This window comes from Sparus aurata, chromosome 9 (assembly GCF_900880675.1).
Source record: "Sparus aurata chromosome 9, fSpaAur1.1, whole genome shotgun sequence".
Classification (NCBI taxonomy): domain Eukaryota; kingdom Metazoa; phylum Chordata; class Actinopteri; order Spariformes; family Sparidae; genus Sparus; species Sparus aurata.
In genome coordinates, this window is record NC_044195.1 from 5,539,577 (window position 1) to 5,562,468 (window position 22,892).

Sequence of the window (22,892 nt, forward strand, 5' to 3'; positions counted from 1 at the left end):
ACTTACATTCCGTCACTGGCAGATTTCTTGTTTCCACCCAATATTTCAGTACCTATCCATGGAAGTCAAGTGCTCAAACATAAAATGAACACAGGGATTTGATCATATCTCAAGTCAAGTCAGGTTATAATACTTTAACTTGCAAGTTGAGAGTCTAAGTGTCTATGACTTGAATCCACATCTCTGGTTTGAGAATTAGCCAGATTCATGATGTAATGATGTCAGTGTGGTTGAAACGTGACTAAACATCATTGGAGGTTAGTATGCACGAACACAGAAAGTAACCTTGGAGCCAGAGAAGCATAATTCAGAGTCAAATGCTTGCAGTCTGTTTGGAAATAATGAATCTAACGCCCGTCTCTGTGCCCCGTCCTGTCTCCAGGCTCTGTCTGTGCACAGTGACGTGTCCAGTCGCTCTGTAAGTCGTGCGGTCAGCAACCCCATCCCTTCAGAGGAGCTGTCTCCGACCGCTGGAGGCATTGGGGGCTTCCCGGTGTTCGGAGGGGGGTATCCCAGTGCCCTGTCCCACCTGGAGGAAGGTGGCTTTGAGCAGGAGGAGGGAAAGGCTGAAGTCACCTGTATGTGAGCGAGGAAACGGACAGCTGCAGCTTCACCCGTGGACTCAAGTCGAGGATTTAACCTGCTGGAATTCTGAAGAGAACATCCAAATGAACTTGGATGTCCAAACTATTGATTGGCCGTCATGTTAATGACCCCTTCCTTTTAACAGAGACTTTAAAGTAGAGGAACTCTGCACTTTTTAAAAATGTTTTTAATGAAGCCATAATGACAAAGAGGTATTATGTAGAAATGGATGTGTCCACACTTTTATACAGATTTGTTGGGGAGAGAAACAAGTCAATGAGAGACTCTTACACATACAGTATATAAATCCTCTTCAGGGGATTTCCAGGGGATTAAGCACAAAAACTTTGCACAGATTTCTGCACATTATGTAAAAAGCACTGTTTGTGGAGAAATGAGGGGAGAGTGTTTTTTCTTTCTTTTTGGCCCGGCTCACTAATTACAATTTTGGTTTGCGTTCCATCACAGATGAACACATTTTTGTTACCACTCTCAACCTTTTCCCTTTCCTTCCATGATGCTTCAACACCTTTACATCAACTCACCGCTCATATTAAAGTGACACAGGTCAGACAGTTTTTGTCCTCACTTATAGGCTGAGGCAGGACATGTGTGTATATACACATGTGGAAGACTGTCACGGTTTCCTTTGGACATTGGTACTAACGATATGTAGAGTGACATTCTGATAAACTACGAGGGCCTTTCCACCAAGATGGAACCAGTTCCATTCCTGTTCTCAGTGTTTCCAACAAAATTAAATTGGTTTCAACTCTTAAAATTGGATCCTAAATATGGCATGTTGTCCATGACCTGAGGTGACAACTAAAGGGGGCGTGCTGTGTTGTACAGTTTGTTGTGCATTGTGGAACACCCTTCACTGATGAGGCATCCTTGATTACCATCCTAAGTTCTGCTTAAAACTGGGGGAAACGTGGGCTGGTGTGCTCGACAGCACCAAGATTCCAAACAGAGCCAGTTCAAGAACCAGAGCTTCTGTAGTGGAAAATCACCTTGTTAATCTGGTTGGGCTCAGTAAAGCTGCTGGCTGCCGAAGATCGTACATTTTTACAGATAACAGTATTTCTCTGAAGAGGGTCGAGAGGATTTTAGAGTTCTGTGGGGTCACAGGTGCTATGAGTGACTTTTCAGTACTGTAAACTGGAGGTTTGAAAACGTTCATATTGTGCATTGACCCAGAAGAACCGTTAAGTTCAAACATCCTCGCGAAGTTTATTCTGCCTGGTGCCATTTAATAATCATTCTGGAAATGCTCATGGCTTGTTTTGTATACGTTTGAAAGTTTTATTTAATATTTGATAAGCCAGTGTTGTTGGTGTACGTGTTACTTATTTCAGTCAAAATTTCAAAATGGCTGCTTGCTGCTTTATGGTACTGGCAATACACCTGCAGTTCTCTCTGAGACGGATGAAGTTCTTCAAACACATATGCATTATCATATTGAAGCAATGACTTTTTTTTGTTTGTTTGTTCAAAGGGGAGTTCTGCAGATTTTACACATCAGTGTTTGTTTGGGTCTTACAAAATACTACTGCATATGTGAGAAATGTTGTGCTTAGCCTTTTGTGGCTCCAGAGAGAGCTGTGCTGGCTGGAGCTCAATACTACAGGTTTGAAGAAAAAAAGAAAAAAAACAACTCTGGGGGTGTGTTGCAAGGAAGAAGTGAGCTTACAGACATCAGTAGCTGCTCACTGCTTGAGGCTAACAGCTTGTGGCTACATTAGCACCTGCTAGCATAAGACATGACAAGGAAGAAGCATTTGTGAAATATATATCTGTGGTTCTGCTGCATCAATTTTGATACTTTATAAACAATGACCACATTGAAGTTTCTTTGAATGCTATGACAACTACTTTTCAAAGAGGATGAAATTACATTGTACATATCTTAGATGTTAGTATTCATAATTGCGAGAATGGGTCTCACCTAATTGTAATGCATGTTATTTTGTTTTGAAGGGGGAAAGGGATCAAATGCACAGAACGTGTAGTTTAGGTATTCAGTGTTGTATACACCATCCAGGTTTGAGTAATTCATTTTTTAAATGATGTATTTAGCTCAACAAAGTCCCCACATCAGGGTTGACTAAACGTCAGTATTATTCCAGAGAGTTGTACATTTTGCTTCTTTTATCATTGTGTTTTTTAAAATTGTATTAAACACTTATTTCCCATGGTTCGAGAGTTTTGTGTTGGAGCCCAGAGTCGGCTGTGCAGTACAGTTTCTTATTTTTTGCCTGCACCTGTGCAATTAGCAACTTTTTAATCATCCATATTCTTGATTAGAAGTGTATATACTGATGAGAGTTACATCAAAACACAGTTCCCTGTTTCATACCTGCACCAAAGGCTGGAGTCTGTGCGGTGTGTTCAAGTGCAGCTTTTTGGCCAATACACAGCCAGGTATGAGGCAATGCAACAGTCAGCCTTTGTGGTCACAAGTTCTGTAATGTGAATTTGATGTGTCTGGGCCCTTAAATTTTACATTCTGGTTTGCAGATTCACTGATGCATCAATTAAATGTTTTAATGTCCACACAATGATCTGAATAATAGGTCTTTTTTATTAACAGACATCATGAAAATGTCGACAGTAACAAAATTTTTTAGTCCATTAAAAAAAAAGTGGGTTGGATTGACAAGACTCCTCCCACAAAATAACTTAATGAGGGAGAGGGTAAAAGAAAGCAGGTTGTGCTCCAATACTTAAAATGTAGCTGATATTCCCTCCTTGTGGTTTTTACTCATCAAATGCTAAGAGGGGTAAAAACTGGCTTACAGCAGCCTAGTTTCCCCTACAGTCATGGTTTCAGTTTCTATTATGTGAAGGTAAGGGGAATATCAGTCACATTTGACACAGTATTAAAATGGGGGCATGTCACAAAGCAGGATCAGAGTTAGCCAACAAGCCTTCCTAAATACTCTGAAACAACATTTCAGAGGCCAAAGAGAAAGAATATCTGACTGCTAGTACACTTACAAAGCTAGAGATTAAGTTTGTCTTTGTTCACTACCACACAAGCCACACACCTACATTGTGTTTTAATAGCGTTATAAGTCAGCAGGCTAATTAAGTGATCCATTTCATGGGACACCCCCAAACAGGCTGGTGGGCAACACAAGCAAATAGAGAACAGAAGCAGACACAGAAGAGTGAAGCACCATCAGAAAACATGATGGTGAATTAAGAGAGAGGGGAGTGGGGGTTATATACAGAGGGGAGGCGGACTGTCAGTGTGTGCCTTAGTCAACAATACAGGTCACCATGGTTACATAGGTTTTTGCAAATCCAGCTGCTTAAAGAAGATTAAAGGAGAGGGTTTCCCTAAAGGAGTAGTGTGGGAGCAGGGCTGTATCCAGAGACACGTGTGTCACTGGGAGCAGAGACACAGTGAATCTGAAAGACAGACGGACAGAGTGGAACTAGGACAGAAAACATCATCTTGTCCTGCAGGCATGGCTGAACTCTGCTCCTGGAATTCTTTACCCTTACTTCCTTTGAGACAGACACAGGTGATGAGGGTGAAGGGACATGGACAGTGTTACTAGACAGGAGCCTTAATACACTGTAGTGTGTATATATATATATTTTATATATATGTGTATGTGTGTGCGTGTGTGTGTGTGTGTGTCCTGTATATGCAGGTGTGTGAATGTGTCTCCTCTGTAATGTGTAAAACTGTGTTTTTACATTTGTCTCCCTTATGGCAGCAGCTGTATCTTAGGCCTCGCTCTCCCCAGCTGATGAGGTGTTCTGTGCCTCCTCTTCCAGAATGGGCACGATTAGGTTGTCCTTGGACATCAGATTGTACTTCATTACGAAGCGTGTGAACCGGTGACACAGGAACGTTTCATTCTATGCAGAAAAGCAAATGCAGACACATAAACACACAAGCAACAATGAAATTCTGCATTTTGATTCATCAACATACAATTCAATTGAGCAGCTTTACAAATCACATTGACATAAAATTAGTAAGGATGTAGTTTAGACAGTCATCCCTGACATTTGCTTTTTACTACACAGGGCTATATTAACTTGCATTACAGTTATAGTCTTTACTATATTTAGGTCCTTGTTATATTGAATTTGAATTCAAGAGTACTATACCTTTAAAGCATTTTAGTCGACAATGGAAAAGAGACACACACCAAAATAAAAGTTTCTCAAGTGTTAATGTTTCGTAAGGTATTTCCTTTGAAACCTACCTCATACTTGTCAAATATCTGGCGGTGGTGGAAGTAGGCATGAGAGAATATCCTATAGATGCGACGACAGACGGAGCCCAGTTTGGCCACTGATGACTCCTTGATGCTTACCCTAGAAAGATACATCATTTGATAGCTGTTAAAAATGATGTACTAAATGTAAGCAGAGCAATGGTATTATAGTGTTTTTCACAACAATCCAAAGCTCAAGACATGATGGCAGTAAAAATGATTTGTATAAAATGTGTGGTTTGTGGGCTTATTCTCTGAATATGAACTATACATGAGGCTAACAGATATGAATGTTGAACGGGGATAAAGTAAACAGGGTAGATAACGTCAAACAGATACTTAACACAGGGCTAGTTAAAATGAAGTGAAAAATTGTAATAGCACTGGGCTCAGGTGAACAATGTGTGTGTGTATATTCTCAGCTCAGGGCTGAGGAGTTTATGGAGCCTGAAAAGCCCTAACAGGCCAATTTTTCACAACAACTGGCCAGGTGTAGGGAGTTGACAGTATGCAGGCTATGAACTTCTTTCAAATTCTTTCATTTTGAATGCAAGAACTCGTCAATTTACTTGAGTATACCGAAGTGCATACTCATGAATGCCTTCAAAGGAGTGCAAAATCATTTCCATTTGTACAATTCTCAGTCTTGCCCATCTCTATGACAGTGAGATATACACCCCACCTTCAGGTAAAAGCATTTAGACATGGTCAAACAACATCATGTACAAACTCATTTATTTCAAGTATACCGCCACCTTTAAGCGAAACTCTCGCCAAAAAGCAACCGAGGCTTTATTTGGGATTGAATATGAGTCAAACCTTCGTGTGAAAGCATAATTACGACGAAAGAGGCACTTTTAAGATTTACCGTAGTTTCGGTTTTGGGGCACGTTAATTTTGAACGGGAGTGCTTGGGGCAAGACATGCTAGCATCAAAATCGCTATTTTTAGAACACTAAGAAGGCTCGACACAACATGAAACTTTGCTCGTAGCATCACCAGGGTCTCTACTCATGAACAAGAGCATTGAGAACATTGTTTGTGTACACAGAATTTATGAAAAAGAAGGTTTTTGAACTACTCACGTTAGCTGCTGCGCTGCTGCGCGTTGCCGTCCTGGCAGGCAAAAAGTGTCGAGGTCGCACTCGGGGATCGACACTTTTTGTCTGGCATGACGGCGACGCGCAGGAGCGCAGCAGCTAACGTGAATAATTCAAAAACCTTCTTTCTGTGTACACAAACAATGTTCTTAATGCTCGTGTTCATGAGTAGAGACCCTAGTGATGCTACGAGCAAAGTTTCATGTTGTGTCGAGCCTTCTTAGTGTTCTAAAAATAGCGATTTTGATGCTAGCATGTCTTGCCCCATGCACTCCCGTTCAAAATTAACGTGCCCAAAACCGAAACTATGGTAAATCTTAAAAGTACCTCTTTCGTCGTAATTATGCTTTCACGCGAAGGTTTGACTCATATTCAATCACAAATAAAGCCTCGGTTGCTTTTTGGCGAGAGTTTCGCTTTAAAGCACCTATAAATCTTCTTTTCACAATTACAATGCATCAAATAATGATATCAAAGAGGTCACTCGTAGTGATGAACCTACTAAGAAGAATCACCTAAATCTGCAGCTCCTTTTGACTCTACTGAGATTTGGTACCGAGTTGAAGCTCACTGTTTATTCACTCTCACAGCAGCAGGCAGCTGCTTTCAGCAAAGAAACCCTAAAACTGAAATCTACCTGCTCCGCAGCAAACAGACACAGTTAGTATCTAACCTAGCTTATCATATTCCCTCAGGAGTTGGACAGCAAAAAACAATGCTGAAAGAGTGAATATTGGAGTGAAGTTTGCCAGGTAGGCGGGATCACATCTGCAATTAAATAACTGTGTTGCTTTGTAACTGCTAGCAACTATTTGCTTACAAGTTAACTTAAAGGTGATAAGTCAGTTTCTCATTCATAGCTCGTTTCCATCTCCTCCAAGTGGCCAAAAACATAAAGACATGAAGACTGACCTGCTGGGGAAGTATTTGTTGCTATTGAGAAGACAGGCAGCTCCGTCCAGCGTGTGCCTGGTGTAATCAATGGCAGGGCACTGTCGATGCAGCAGGATAAAACACAAAGACAAATAAATCATGTTTAGGGATTCAAACATGTAAAAATAATCTTCAGAGAGGTGACAAAATGTACTGCATAAAGCCGTTCATGAAAAAATGAGCTCTGAATGAAGCACCGCGTTGACTTACCTCTTTGGGTGTCTTGTGGGCAGCACATAAAAAGATCCACTGCTCTGTGGCTGTCATCTGGGTGCAGGTGTCTGGATGGCACTCACTCTGAAGGAGAAGACGAGCATCACTGAACATGCTTATAAAGCACGACTCCTTAGAATCACATTATGACATCTCTTTAAGTGTAATCCATCTACAGTTCTTAAAATGCCTGGTGAGACATCAACACTAACAGTAGTTTGTACAAAACTAGCGGCTATATTTTAAATGTAAACTTAAATTCTTGCACTTATACCACAGCAGGGTATACAGCTCAAATAAACAGGTAAACCAACAGCTCATTTCCAAAGAAGTTTTTTTTTTTAAACCCTAAATTATAATGTCATGTATATATCTGCTTTAGGTACACACAAAACCTTTAAATGTATGCATCATCAAATATGAAATAAAAAATAAAAAAAAATCTATTGAGTTACATCATTTACCTGCAGTTTTACAGCTAATCCATTGAGCTCCAGGCAGAACTGCCTACAAACACAACAGGAGCACAGTTACAACGAAGACACATGAGCATGAGTGCATAATCTATATATGATTTCAGCTTAAGCAACCAGGTAATGGTCAAACTTAGGGAACAGATTTTAAAACAACTATGGTGAAGAGGTCTGACAGCATCTCTATAACAGCCCACAGTCCATCTTTTCCATTAACCCCAACATTTGCTCATATTCTTAAAATATGTTTGAAAGCAACCCTTGAACATTCTTATATAAAGCCACCATGCCTATACCTCAGTAGTTGCCTGGTTGTCATATATCTGTAACTACACAATAGAACTTACCAATTTATGGCAATATTTGGTGAACCTTCAACACAACATAACATTACTTCATATCAGTTGAATACTAAAGCATTTTCCTCATTGTTAGCATGACAATTAATCATCTTAAATTAGAAAGTGGCCTGCCCTGCGTTTTATACAATGAATCAAGGATGTCATGATGAAATTGAGAAAATGAGATTCACTTATATGAACGAGTCATGAAAAACATACAGTAGAATCTGGTTTCCCTTCATAATGTGGAGAGTCAATGCATTCCAGCATCTTAATTGCTCATGTCATTCAGAAATATTTTTGTATATTTGTATTTTATTTAATATATTCTTGCTGACTTGATCTGGATTTAATCCATTTGTGTGGTGGGTAGTGTTTAAGTTATAAAAACATAATAATAATAATAATAATAATAATAATAACAACTACTAATTTATTAACGTTATGCTACTCTCAACATGAGGAGACTGCTATTGCTAAATTCTACTCGAAAGATTTTTTCTTTTTCTGTCATTGCTGTTATTCTAATTGTTAACACCATTTTGCTCACTGGGGAATAATCAATAAATAAAATGTTTAAACAAGAAATAAAAAAAAAAAACACACTCCAAGACATACCTGAGATGCTCATACTTCCACACCCCCTCATCCTGACCCTCTGGAGGTTCCAGAATTTTGTCGATATTGGAGCAATCTGATCTAATGTTCTGCTGAATGTACTGAAACAGAGTCATCAAACACACTTTAGTAGAGACCCTTACTCAGCAGCACCATAGAGATCATCTTGATATAGACATAATACAGATAATCCACAGTGCCAACGTGAACTAATGATTCTACGATCAGGGTTTTTCTAGGACACTAAAACAAGGATCAGGTCTCAAAACATTTTAGAATGAAGGCTACACAACTGGAGGACAATACATTTGTATACTGTGTGATCAAACTACATAGTGTGAGTCCTTCATCATTTTCATCACAAGGTAGGCAACCTCCTGAAATGAAATGAAACCTAAGTAATGGTACATAGAGTCAGATAATAACATATAACTTATCTTTTGTCTTTGATAAAGAGATGTATAACTAATGCTAGTAAGGCGAAGTAAGGATCATCATCAGAGGATAGTCAGCTGAAGTATTATTAGAAAATTTGCTTGTATATTGCAATTTATGTCTGTCAATTAAGCAATAGTATGTTGTGTCCATGCCATTATTTCGTAACTTATACATATTGAAGGTGGGAAGAGTTTTAGTAGAGGTGACTTTAGGAATGCAACTTCTGACTGAATAAGCACTAGGGTTTAATCCCCCATTACTCCCACTGAAATAGTGTTAATGGGATGTCTTCATTACAAGTGTGAATGGGGGGAATCACTGCAGCCAACATTCATCATTTTCTCTGAGTGCACACATGCTCATGTGAATGTTGTGTTAGGTCACATTACAAAGTAGAAACTTGTCCTGAAGGAGGTCTGCTTTCTAAACTTATTTGGCACTTGTGGCCAACTGAAATCATAATATTAAATACTGTTGTAATCAGATACTATTCACCTATGGCTTGCTTAGATTAAGGATCCTGTAAAATACGTTTATCCATACGTATTGCATATCAAATTCATCATAATCTTAGAACTGATTGATCGACGTTACTTCGACGGCTAAATCTTAACTTAGCTCTTACATACACACAATGATATCACTGTGCCCTTCTGACATACTACACAAACCCAATCGGAAAGCAACACTCACACCCACGCACAACATGACATGACAACACACCTGTTGGACAGCCAGAGTGCTGTCCATCTCCTCGAATGATTCATCCGGCCAGTTGTAGAAATCCTATACATGGAGGGAGGACAATTTTAGTCTATACTCCAAGTGGACAAAGCAGGCATTGTGGCATAAACATTACTGCATAGCTATAATCTGACGTTTTACAACTCGATTCATGAAGCCATATCGTTACAACACATAGGACAAATGATATATGGTGTAAAAGAACCCAACTCTGTTAGAAGAATGGTTACAAGCAAAGCTCTGTTTTGCGAGTTTTGGTGAGAGAATGTCGCATCGGCTTAGTTAGCGGCCTTTGGGTTTTCAACATTACTCACAGCTCGGAAGCTAACCTGACACTAGCTAATTAACCTAGCTAGATAACGTCAGCTGGGGGTGCGACTGTTTCCTGCAATGGAAACAGCTACAGAGCATTTGCTCCAGGGTGTAAGTTAGCCATGGTTGTGCGTTTTAGGATCATCCTACGAAACTTATTCGCCAAAATCTCTATTTCATTATTAGAGCAACACTGATAATCACACACTGCCCCGAAATGTGCAGTAAAACCCACAGTCGTATTAGTTGACGTTACTCCAGGAACTAGACGGAGCAAAAGCTAACGATAGCTAGCTGGACATTTCCAGGTCAGGCCCTTCCTATATGTTGTCTGCGAGCAAGTTGTCGACAAAAGACCTGTAGTCAAACCACACCACTGAAATGAGACAGCATTCTGTAGTCGTGGAGGCTGGTTTACAGTAATATTCACGTATTCCTGCTGAGTGAAACGCACCTTTGCCTTGGTTCCAGGCCGATTCCTCCTGAGAACTGCAGTACCCTCCGCCATGACCATCTCGACAGAATACCCGGATGTTCGTCAGCCGCTGTGTTGTAGCAGTAAACTCGGATATGATCTGATCACGGAGCGGCACACTCAAATGTTACATTACATTAGGAGTGGGGAAGTTTAAATACACAGGCCACATGTTTATCCATACTACTTACTCTACTTAACTGCAATTATGCGGCACTTATACTATACTGTATTAAAGTGAATGTACTGCATTTCCATTCAAACTAATGAGTAACGACTACAGTTTTCTACGCAAAGCAATGGACGCCCTGGCACACTGACAGTACCATTCATAATTATACAGACATGAGACATATGAAAAATAGTAAAACTAAGGCGATTAAAAATAAAATGGGCTAGTGAAAGATAAATAGAAGGCTGAAATCTGTAAACTGACTGGTGATAACAAGAGAAACAATGAAAAGATTATCTTTCTAATTTAAAAAAGTGTACACTTTATAGTTTACTACTTAATACTTTTTAAATCCACTGTAAAATAAATATATTTGACTCACACTTGTACTACATTAAATTTGATACATATTGTACTTCATACTCCAACACATGTCATCTGTCTTAAAGCTATGTATCAGTTACACTGTGGATAAAGCCTTAGCATATCAAACCTATGACCAACTTATATAACATGATGCTTTGTTATAACTTACACTACACAATAGTCAAGGCTGGACAGGGCTGCTAACAGAGACAAGCAAGCACCAGACCCTCAGGGGCCCAAAGTCCAACATCCACTATTTTTCATTCAATTTTTGTGGTTTATTTCAGGCTTGCAGTACATATTCAAGTACAGTATTAACTCACACGGGTCCTCCATTATGAGCTTATCTTGTGGACCCGCTTGTGTGCTGGCAAAAAGTTTACCTGAGGTATTTGACATGATTACATGAAGGCAACTGGTACATAAACAGGGCATAGATAGCAGTTGTTGGATCTGGAAGAGTATAGTTTGTTAATTTTAAATGATATCAAGGGGTTCTTGGTTCTTCTTGTTCTTGGCAAGTCTATTGTATGTGGCCAGTGTCTCTGAATATGTCTCTTAAGTTTACTTAATATCAATTGCTGACCATTTTCAGGAAATGTATGAAATCCATGTACAAAAAGACAACAATCACCAGTTCACCTTTATTATTTTAACAAAATGCAATTAGAATTATTTACATTTGCAATAACATAGAAAAAAGAAAAACAGACATGAAAGAGGCAACTTAATTTTTTTTCGCTCCAGGGATAACAGGGACATGACATGTTCTACAGCAACCAAAAAAGAAATGAAGACTCAGTCAACGTATTTTCCAAGGATATCTCCATCACGGAACAGGAAATAGTCCTGAAGGTTAGATTAAGAAAACAAATTAGCCAAGTGAGGCACAAATTAAATAACAGTTTATTCAATTGAATAAAAGAGTTGAATTGAAAAATGTACTGCACCTTGTCCTCCAGGGTGACTTTAGTTCCACCGTACTCTGGTAGGAGTACCTTCTCTCCAACATTCACACTGACTTTCTGCAAGTCCCCTTTCTAGAGAAAACAGCAGACCAAACATTACCCATGATTTCTCACGGCCAAATGACGATACAAGCCAACACAGTTCCTATATATATAAAAAAAAAAGCTTTACAAAGAGGCAGAAATGAAATTATCACCGGATTGACAGAGCCAGGTCCCACTGCCACTACTGTGGCATGCAGCACTTTGCCTTGAGACTTCTCTGGCAGCATGATGCCCCCCTTTGTTACAGTCTCTGCTGTGAAGCGCTCCACCAGCACACGGTCAAACAAGGGGAGGAATTTTCTGAAGGCCTGTTAGTGACACAAAGACAGAAAGTTATCAAATAATATAAATTACTATCAAACTATATTTTAATTTTGTCACACCATCAATAAAGCTTTGCTATTTTCCTTTAGAATCCCATAGTTCCACAAGGGGGCTGTCTTGGGTCATAGACAAGGTTTGTGTTATATAAACCCCAAAGACAGTGGACCCACGACCCAGTGGGCGGGTTTTGCAACATCTGCAAGCACACACTGTGATAATATAGAATCTCTATATGTGATTGGATGGAGATAATAGCAAGGCATATAGTTGCTAGTCTTAATCATCTACAGTATCAAAAACTGCACAAGTTGTTGGTTATAATTGTTTTTAAAAACACAAAAGAAATTCAGGTTGATATACAGGAATGAATAATCTGCAGTGGTTGCTGCTCTGTAGGGAAAGGGGGAGGGAAGTTGAAAGGGGGAGGGGAACAGGTTAAGGCTACAAAACCTCTTAAGTGAGGACTGCGTCTCAACTATAAAATAAGCCACTCCCTCACAGAGGCGGCCTTTGTGAAGTCAATTATTGCAAAACCCAGTTTAATGAAAGTCATCATTTCTTCATTAAATCTTATATTTCAGACAGTGTGTACTTCAAGTTACACGCAGCTGATGAATGCTAGAGGACAGCAGCCTTAGAAGATTTAAAACACCAGCTGCCAACAGTCTGATATCAGCAGATGTACGAGTGACCTTGGGTGAAGGTTGTTGGGAGAGAGAAGGGGGGAGTTAATGGGGGGGAGAAGGACAGGTCCCAGTGTGTTGACTGATCAGATTCAGGAGATGGCCAAAGGGGGGCTGGTTAGTTACTCATTGTTTAACCGGAGGACTGCTGATAAAATACTTTGATGATACAGAGTCATCTTGGAATTTCAGTTGCAAAATGCAGTCAGAAACTAATACTGAGAGATGATAACAGCCTTGACTGCTAATGAAATATCCTGCAGGTTTTTAACATGTGAAGATAACATTCAAGGCTTGTTTGTCCAGTTTTCCAGAAGGTTCTCTCTGTAGTACTTCACAGAGTGGTAGGGGTACAAGTTGCATAATATGGTTATGATTAACCTCACTTTTTCCAACTATCAGCTGCAAAGACTGTTCATATACTAGGGTGTGTTTCATACTTTATCCTGCTCGTTTAGATCAACTAGGATCAACACATCTCAGTATTACAGCATCAAAAATCAACAGCACTTAAAACTTTAGCCTTTGTTCCAATCTTCATGAAGGGTAGGATTTATTGCACTGCTGTTTCTGGTCATTTTACACAAAAAAGCTGCAACTTTTGGGTCCTGTATCTGATTAATTTACAATTTTGGTATTTTATTCATAACATTTCTATTACTAGTACTACTTAATGCTGCTAGAGTGAAACCTCTCCACAGCATGTCAGCAGATAACAGTCATAACATAAAGAGGTTGGTATCAGATACTATTAAGCTACTATTGGACATTTGCTGTATGCGGATAGGTCATGAGGTCACAGACTACGTAGCGGAAGCCGGAAATGATTTAAACGCGTATTTAATTCATACTTTTTCATTGACCAAGGGCATGCATTGTGTAATATGAGAGATGAATCCGATCAACCGAAGCCCAATATCAAAGATAATCGCACCACACTTGTCTGAATACTGGTCTATGTGCTCACAGACACGTTAATCATCTACATGTGACTGCTGCAGCAATGAATGCAAGGGTGAGATTCTCATAAGGTGTGCGATTCATTTCTTAACACATCTATCTGATCCCAGGTGTTCATACGATGATAGAAAAAACAACTCACCCCACCGAGTGTGTGGAAAGTTAGCTAACAGTGAAGTGTGTAGCTGCATCTGCAAGTTTAACGATAGAGAATATATGCCAATAAAACCCGCCTGTCTTAACCACTTGTGTTTTCTACTGTGTATCACGACATAAATATAGATTTATTTAGCAAACGTCCCCTTCTCAGCTTCTTAGCGGCTTGACCTTGTGAATCGCTGTTAAAGGTAACGTTAGCTAACATAACATTAACCGCTAACTATAATCTAGCAGCCTGGTCAGTGATGTGGTCGGTCTGCTGGCTGTCTAGCTGACTCTATAGTTTAGTAGGTAATATTGACAGTTGTGGACGAGGTGTCTTACCATTTCTTGATGTGTAAGAGGTCTGATAGTCTGCGTGGAGCTGCACCCCGGTTTTTTCGTGAGCGTGGATCTGACACACTGAAGGGGAATCGCTCCACGTGAGGAAATATCCAGAACGATTCTGCGCATGCCCACTACCTGACCTGAACTTGAAGGCCGACTCGTTGCCTAACAGAAAATTCTAGAACATCTCATTCAAAGAGTAAAACAATTATTGTACAGTTATAGAGATTGTTTAATGAAACGAAGCTATGTTTGGGTGATTTCTAAACTGTATTCTGGTTATTTCTCGGCCATTCACACATTTAAAGTCGGAGCAATATTGCACAATGTCAACTTTGACCTTTATTTTTTTCCTCCAATGGCACACGCGAAAATTCTAGAATTGGCCGCCCGGGAACGAGCACTGACATGTATTGAGAATAAAACATACGAAACGGTGAAGTATGCATACAATTTACATCTTAGTGCTTTAAGTACCTTTAATCTGGTTTAGTCCATCAGATCATTTCTTTAGAAATAAAGTCATATAAGACAAATATGTAGACAATATGATGCTATTCAGAGTCCGGGGCGTGCCGGTGAAATACCCGGATGTGATGGGCCATGTGCAGTCCTCTCTCGGCAGCTTATTTGCTCCATAACGCTGTCCTTACTTCCAGTCGTTATATCATTCCGTCTTGCAGACGAGCACCTTGTAGCCGACACACGCTCTTTACCTCACAAGTAAGTGCTGACATTTTATAAAGTCTTCAAAGCTACATAGCAAATATTACAGACTGCATACTTTTGACGAACGCTAGCTCTCGATGTCAAATTTTGTCCTGGCTTAGGTGTAACGTAACACTCAGCGCAACACTTTTCAGCGATGCTAGCTTTAATTACTCCCTGCTAACAGATTTCTCTCTCAACTGCAAGGACACGCAAGTTTTAAATGTCACCACAGTCTATCGCTAGCTGTCGAACCCTCTCTGTAAGCTACCATCTTGCCTTACACGGATATTGAGTTCATTTATTTAATAAGGAATGTCGCGTCTCGTCTCTGGCTGATCAAACCTTGGTTATGGAAGTCATACCCGATTAGAGTGCTGTGGACAACCTGAATGACACACAGGAAAGACCCCCATCACTAAGAATGGTCGCTAGTCATACAATTATTGAGCAATTCTTGATGAGAGCGTTACTGACAGTGTGATGGTCATTCATTAGGCTGAGCAGGGATGGTGAGGCAGTTCCGCACATGCTTTTTCAATTTGACCTTGTGACGCACGACCTGAGGAGCACACGTGGGGTAACCAGGAACTGGTTTGGGGATGCACGAAGTAATCCTGTCACGACCAAGGCCAGTGTAAACATTAACCGGATTAGAAATGAAGATCGGCGTTTTCCAACTAGATAAAAATGGTGTCGAATGACTAGACACGATTTGCAAGCATATAGAAGCTAACTTATAGTTTTTCCTGTTGTCCCTTGGGACACGGCAGCAGGCAGCTTCTTTTTAATAGTAATAAATGGGGTTCGACAGTACATTAATTTTTCTAAATGTAAAAACTGTAAAAGACATTTATAAGGCCAAAAATGCGTCTTGCTTCCAGCTTCCTAAATTTAGGAATTTGCTCTTATTTCAGTTTCATATTGGTTAAAAAAATAAAAAATAAAAATCATTGAATGATACAAAAATAACTGACAGACTAAACGTTTATTAATACAGTTGAATGTAGTTGGATGTTTGGTTAGATTTCTTCAACATTATTTTCACCAACATTTACATTGAGCGTCTTGGTGTGAAAGTGTGAGCTTTGCTGTGACATGTGTTTATGGTTATATTGCACCTTTTTGTCTAAGGTGACTCTAGGAGAACTCTAAAAATATTTGACCATCCATTGAATGGAGGTAAATCCATTCCCTGGTGGCACATCGTACCACTAGTGACCACTAGGGGGCACAGTTAACCTTTGTAACACAATCTGTCCTTTTGTGATAGTTGGGGGAGGGAGGGAGGGGAGGGATGGCATTGGAGAATAATTATTTAGGTGTACTTTGGCTCCACTTATAACATGGTCCACACACCTATTGTCAATGTGTAAAAAATTCTTCTGACATTCTGGCCCTTTCAAAAAGGAACACAATCAATTTCATTTGGAAACCTTTGGTTCGTAGCAGTGACCATTAAGACATCTCAGACATGTTGCATAATTTTCCCTCTGTTTTTTTTCTTCCAACAGAGATGTTTCGTTTACCCACAGTCATGAAGCAGGTGAGGCCTGTGTGCAGGGCACTGGCTCCTCACCTCACACGAGCATACGCAAAGGATGTGAAGTTTGGAGCAGATGCTCGTGCCCTCATGCTGCAGGGAGTGGATCTGCTGGCTGATGCTGTGGCTGTCACCATGGGCCCAAAGGTACTGTGAGGCTATATGGTTTAGAACCCACTGGCTGGGCTTTTAATCAATTCAACTCTTCTGGTATTGGAACTCACTAACCCCAGTGTTACAGACCTTTATCTCACCACTTTCTGTCTCTGTTCCAGGGTCGCACTGTCATCATTGAGCAGAGCTGGGGTAGCCCAAAGGTCACCAAGGACGGTGTGACGGTGGCCAAGAGTATCGACCTGAAGGACAGATACAAGAACATTGGTGCCAAGCTGGTGCAGGATGTTGCCAACAACACCAACGAAGAAGCTGGCGACGGCACCACCACCGCCACTGTGTTGGCCCGTGCCATCGCCAAAGAGGGCTTTGACACCATCAGCAAAGGAGCTAACCCTGTGGAAATCCGTCGTGGAGTCATGATGGCTGTTGAAACTGTCATTAATGAGCTGAAAAATCTCTCAAAACCAGTCACGACCCCAGAGGAGATCGCACAGGTACACTTAATTAGTAATGATTTTATTGAAATCATAAGTAGCTGCACATGTTGAATTTGTAATGAAATGATTTTATATTGTCTTTGGTCTTTAAGGTTGCTACAATCTCAGCAAATGGTGACGTGGAAATTGGTAACATAATTTCCAATGCCATGAAGAAGGTCGGCCGCAACGGAGTCATCACTGTCAAGGTTAGTGTCAAAGTTTCACATAAAGGTATAAAAAAATTAATGATTGCTTAATTTATAATAGTAATAATAACTTTGTATGGCACTTTTCTAAAACAAGGTTCACAGTGTGCTTTACATGCAAAGCGGCAACAAATTCAAAATGGACCCACAAACAGAATCATGAATTGGAAATGATGTACGCTTTAAGTAAAAGTGTGTTCTACAATTTTTTAAATGGTAATAAAATGAAATGTGTGAGAAACTCAGAACAGTACAGTACTGCTGAATAGTAATGCATAGGTAGGGATTCACATAAAAAATAGTTTTTAAGAAAGAATTTTAAAGATGAAACTGATTTGCTAGTCCTTACTGTGCTTTTAGAAGTATGTTTCATTTTTTTAAAATAAACTGTAAACCTTAGTGGGAGCAAGTTTAGATGCATCAAGATTGAGGTAATATGGTCTTTGCTCTAAGTGCCAGTTTTTTACTAGGAAGGGTTTAGAGAGAGTTGAGGTAGTCTAGATGACACTGTAACCAGAGTCTACTGTTGTTTTGGTATAAGAAGTGATAATCAGTGCATCCTTTACACATCAGGATGGGAAGACTCTGCACGATGAGCTGGAGATCATCGAGGGTATGAAGTTTGACCGAGGTTACATCTCCCCTTACTTCATCAATTCTGCTAAAGGTAAGGCTGCTTGTTGTAGAACTGCACCCATATATTACAGCTTGCTAGACAACACACTACGCTGAACTTGTCTATAGTCTGAATAACTGATGTTGCGCTAACGTCAACAGCCAATTCTGGGTAGACAACTGGTGGTTGATTTGCTTTGCAGAAAAATGCCAAAATAGGCAAACTTGTTTATTTTAGTTGTCATTTTCAGCTCTCATTTAATAAGGACTCCAACCCAGTATTGCTTACGGTGTTATTAATAAGATATTACAGCACCAAACATGTATTACAGATGAAATAGATTTACACACTTTTGAAATAACATCATGAAATAAGAAATTGCATGTAAGCTAATGTGTGATGCAGGTTTATTTTTTTTAACCAGAAGCTGTTATAGAAACCTGTGATTGGTTCTATCCAACACTTACTGTCCTCAAATATGCCTATGAAGAAACACCATCAATCTGTTACCTCTGTTTCTAGGCCAGAAGTGTGAGTTCCAGGATGCCTACCTGCTGCTCAGTGAGAAGAAGATCTCCAGTGTCCAGAACATTGTGCCAGCCCTGGAGATTGCCAACCAGCACCGTAAACCACTGGTTATTGTGGCTGAGGATGTGGATGGAGAGGCCCTCAGCACCTTGGTTCTCAACAGGTACGCTGTGTTTGTTGCCTGATCAACTTTAACCACTCAAAATATAGCTTGTGTGTGTGGGTAAGGTTGAATATAGTAGTCAGATGAGGAATCATATTGCACTGAAAAGAGGTCTTGAATAAGGATCGATTGTAACACATATTCAACAAACTTGAAACTTTCAGGCTGAAGGTTGGGCTTCAGGTGGTGGCTGTTAAAGCCCCAGGCTTTGGAGACAACAGGAAGAATCAGCTGAAGGATATGGCCATTGCCACAGGAGGCACTGTAAGTCCACTTTTCAATGTCAAGTGACTTTAGAACTTCTGTTCTAAATTCTGTGCATTTAAAGTTTAATTTGGACTGTGTGACATGATTTTTTAGGGAAACTGAGGACATTCAGACATATTTTATATGCATTGATCTCCTCCTTTCTCCAGGTGTTTGGAGACGAGACTCTGGGCCTTGCTCTTGAAGACATCCAGGCTCATGACTTTGGTAAGATTGGTGAGGTGCAGATAACCAAAGATGACACCTTGCTGCTGAAGGGAGGAGGCAGCCCAGCTGAAGTTGACAAACGTGCAGCAGAGATTGCTGAGCAGCTGGAGAGCACTACCAGTGACTACGAGAAGGAGAAACTCAACGAGAGGCTGGCCAAGCTTTCTGATGGAGTGGCTGTGCTCAAGGTACTTAAGCAGAAATGCAAACGGTACTAACTGCAGATCACCATAGATTTGTTGTGTGACAATAAACTTGAAATGCGTGCTCTTCATTTCAGATCGGAGGAACAAGTGATGTGGAGGTAAATGAGAAGAAGGACCGTGTGACCGATGCTCTGAATGCCACCAGGGCTGCTGTGGAGGAGGGTATTGTGCCCGGTGGAGGCTGTGCTCTGCTGCGCTGCATCCCATGCCTTGATACCATCAAGACTGCAAATAATGACCAGAAGATCGGTCAGTAAATCGATCAATGAAATGAATTCATAAAATATTATTTGAGTTTCAAATGAAAATACTTGAACTGAAATGTTAGTGAAAATACATTTTCGTCTTCCCCATAATATTTTAGTTTTAGTCTCAGTCACGTTCATGCAGGTAACGCATGCAAACCTGACACATGACATGATTAGTTGCTAACTAAAATATGTGAAGGTGGTAAGCGAAGGCAGATGAAAGGTTTAAAAACACTACAAACATGGCAAATGGGAACTATCGGGAGGATTTTGAGCAGCCCTGTTGAAACTGAAATTGACATGAACTGGGAGAAAATTAGCACGTTGACCTGGGTGTTGTGTTCATCTGAGCTGGAGCGAGTAAAATCCTGTGACTACTGTAGAGCCATTTGATGCGGGTGAATTCTGATTGTACACATGGACATTCCTGATAAAAGCTAGATGCACCCACTAATATCTCGCTTTTATCTTGAATGTCTATGCCCTTGTGGGGTTTTTGTCCGGTGTTAAAGGGACATAACCCCCGTCATAGCTCTGTCAAATAGTTGCCATTTCAGCCAATGAGTTTTGGACATGTACTGTAGCTGGATCGGCTTTCAATACTTAACTATAGAAAAATGTTGATCAGTTAGAAATGGCACCAGACAAATTTAAACAAGGCTTTATTGGCATTACAATAATCCTGAATTGATAGTCAGGAGCAGCCATTTTTCTAGCATTCAGTTTCAATTTCAGGTTTGTGTCAAAAGTGATTTTTGTAACTCTGATTTCCTCTCTTGTTCTACACAGGTGTGGATATCATCAGACGGGCGCTTCGTATTCCTGCCATGACCATCGCTAAGAATGCAGGTGTGGAGGGCTCACTAGTTGTGGAGAAGATCCTGCAGGGATCATCTGAGCTCGGCTATGATGCCATGCTGGGAGAGTACGTCAACATGGTGGAGAAGGGCATCATTGACCCCACCAAGGTGCAGTGCTCATTGATTTATTGTGGAGGTGTAGTGTAGTTAAAGGTGTTATTGATGACATTCAGCCAATAAATGTGGCATTCCATGTCCCCCTTTCATTGCATCATGGAGAGAAGAATTGAGTCGCGTGCAGAACATAGAAATGCTGTAACCTCTTATTCCCTCCCTCCACAGGTGGTGAGGACAGCCCTGCTGGACGCTGCAGGAGTAGCGTCTCTGCTGTCCACAGCTGAGGCTGTCGTTACAGAGATCCCCAAGGAGGAGAAGGATATGCCAGGAGGCGGCATGGGAGGCATGGGAGGCATGGGTGGTATGGGTGGCATGGGAGGTGGCATGGGTTTCTAAGCCAATCCCCCTGACTCGCTGTACAGACTAAGAGGCAGAGTGGTGCTGAAGGTGGCTGAGGAACAAAAGATAATCCTCCAAGAACCGGCACCCACCTCAACCACACTTTGCCCATACAGACTGTCTAACCAGCCATGAGTATGTTGGAGCTGCAAACAGTTGATGACCCCCACTACTTTACATGATTCTGCCTCCTGCCCATTTGTCTGGGTGTCTGGAGGAGCCAGCCTCACCTGACTCTGTCGTCCTCTGTCCCATTCACCCAGTCTGCTCAAAAAACTGAGGATGAGTGACCATTACTATCAGTTACTACATCAGAATCCTCCTCAGCCATCAACATCTGCAAGAAATTCAGTTCATCATGTAAAATACCAGACAGAAAACCGCTTATACAGGAGAGATCTTTTCAATCTCTAAGAGGTAGTAAGTGATTAAAGTGGTCAAAGAAGAAACTAATATAGTATACACATTTATAATGCTGTGTTACCACAGAGAGAACAAGAAAAGATGCCTTGCCAGGATTGGAACTGTCCTTTTATTTGTGTCATGTTAATTGTCGTTTTGTTTTGTTTTTTTATATCTGCCATGTTTGTTTTTCAGCTAGTATTATGTAGGTTGAAGTCTGTCGTTTAATTAAACAAATTATTTCTCACAGAGCTTGAGCATTTTCTGTGACTTTGTCCTTGAAAAAATGACATGGCATTGTATGTCTGCTGATGTTACGTGTTCCCTTGTACATGACCACAGTTGGATGAAGGTTGCCTAAATTACCAGAGTCTGAGTATCACCAATGGCCTGTTTAAAACAATGTACGATTGAACTAATGTTTACTGAGGTTTGTGGCGCATTCAAGTCTTGGGGAGTCATTTTCATGCTTGCAGCTTTTGTGAGTTTTTCTCAGCCCAGCAGCCTTTAGGTCATTGACCTTCATAGCTGAATATTGATTGCACGGTATACAGTAAGGCTGATGGTATGTAAGAGCAGAGCAGTGGGGCAGGGTCATGAGGTAGGGTTCAAGTTACAAACTAGTTTGGACCGTTCAAGGTCTCAGCTACAAAGTCCAAATGTGATAACCTGTGGTCTCCATGTGATGTAAAACATTGACCTTCATACACTCTGCCTTTAGTGCGAGTCACAAATGGCTGCAAAAGGAAAGTAACTACATAAAGTTTATTACTTACAGAGAGCACACAGTCGGTGGGGTTTCTTTTCCAGGACATTATTCCTTTGTACTGGCAAATTGCAGTGATCATTCGACTTTTGTTTTGTACAATGTAGACATGATTAATGGTGATCGTTTTCATTTTTTTTTTTAATTTAATAAATTCAATTGTTCAGATGTGTCAGTTAATCTAGTTCTTTAATACTTGTGTTCATTAGCTAAGGTCTAAAGTTCAACCTTGAAAACTAGTGTTTAGATGACAATCACAGCACAAGTTCTGTTCAGTAACTGTCCTGGAGCTTTCAATCATATGATCATCTGCGATAGTTTGACGAGTGTCCATCGAGTTAAGACATTTTGATTTCTGTTTTTATTAGTAGTCTAGTTTAACAGTTAATCTAAACAAGCGGCAGCTAATTAAACAATCTCACATTACATGACTTTAATCAGCAGATTCCAACGGCTGATGGTCATTTCAGTCTGAAAAAAGTACACGTGTAGAGCTTCTACAATCAACTCCATCCGTCAGCAAAGACCATGAGATATAAGCTCTGAACAGCTGCTGTGTGGAGTGTTTGGTTTGAGTCTTGTCTCAGTGGTATAATGCAGGCTGGGGGAGGGGTTGTGTTCAACAGCACCAGCACAGGTTTAT

At 40.5% G+C, this 22,892-nt stretch overlaps 3 protein-coding genes across 5 annotated transcripts in view; 2 read left to right on the forward strand and 1 right to left on the reverse strand.

The window, feature by feature from the left end:
• rftn2 (raftlin family member 2) overlaps nt 1-3,143 on the forward strand; it is a 28,386-nt gene extending 25,243 nt beyond the window's left edge. The window contains exon 9 of the mRNA XM_030429379.1: nt 383-3,143. Within this exon, the coding sequence (XP_030285239.1) occupies nt 383-586 (204 nt within the window). The 3' untranslated portion in view covers nt 587-3,143. The remainder of the gene's footprint in view (nt 1-382) is intronic.
• A 6-nt stretch (nt 3,144-3,149) lies between these two features.
• Nucleotides 3,150-14,752, reverse strand: LOC115588653 (MOB-like protein phocein). Of its 3 annotated transcripts, XM_030429382.1 has the most exons (9): nt 14,475-14,752; nt 12,177-12,332; nt 9,666-9,728; nt 8,505-8,605; nt 7,537-7,579; nt 7,070-7,156; nt 6,839-6,918; nt 4,815-4,926; nt 3,150-4,461 (listed from the first exon to the last, which is right to left on the reverse strand). In XM_030429382.1, the coding sequence occupies exons 1-9, from the start codon at nt 14,601-14,603 to the stop codon at nt 4,327-4,329; spliced, it is 906 nt and encodes a 301-aa protein (XP_030285242.1). In that variant the 5' UTR covers nt 14,604-14,752; the 3' UTR covers nt 3,150-4,326. The 3 variants fall into 3 exon arrangements, with proteins under 3 accessions (XP_030285242.1, XP_030285240.1, XP_030285241.1); XM_030429380.1 differs by lacking the exons at nt 12,177-12,332; nt 14,475-14,752 and adding an exon at nt 10,453-10,607; XM_030429381.1 differs by lacking the exons at nt 3,150-4,461; nt 4,815-4,926; nt 6,839-6,918; ... (2 more) ...; nt 8,505-8,605; nt 9,666-9,728 and adding exons at nt 11,642-11,860; nt 11,962-12,051.
• Nucleotides 14,753-15,060: 308 nt separating this feature from the next.
• hspd1 (heat shock 60 protein 1) lies at nt 15,061-21,734 on the forward strand. The gene is made up of 11 exons (XM_030429378.1): nt 15,061-15,200; nt 16,700-16,875; nt 17,004-17,339; nt 17,435-17,530; nt 18,104-18,197; nt 18,669-18,837; nt 19,002-19,101; nt 19,254-19,499; nt 19,592-19,766; nt 20,555-20,733; nt 20,908-21,734. Exons 2-11 carry the CDS (start codon nt 16,702-16,704, stop codon nt 21,076-21,078), a joined length of 1,740 nt encoding a protein of 579 aa, XP_030285238.1. The 5' UTR covers nt 15,061-15,200; nt 16,700-16,701; the 3' UTR covers nt 21,079-21,734.
• The last annotated feature ends 1,158 nt before the right edge of the window (nt 21,735-22,892 follow it).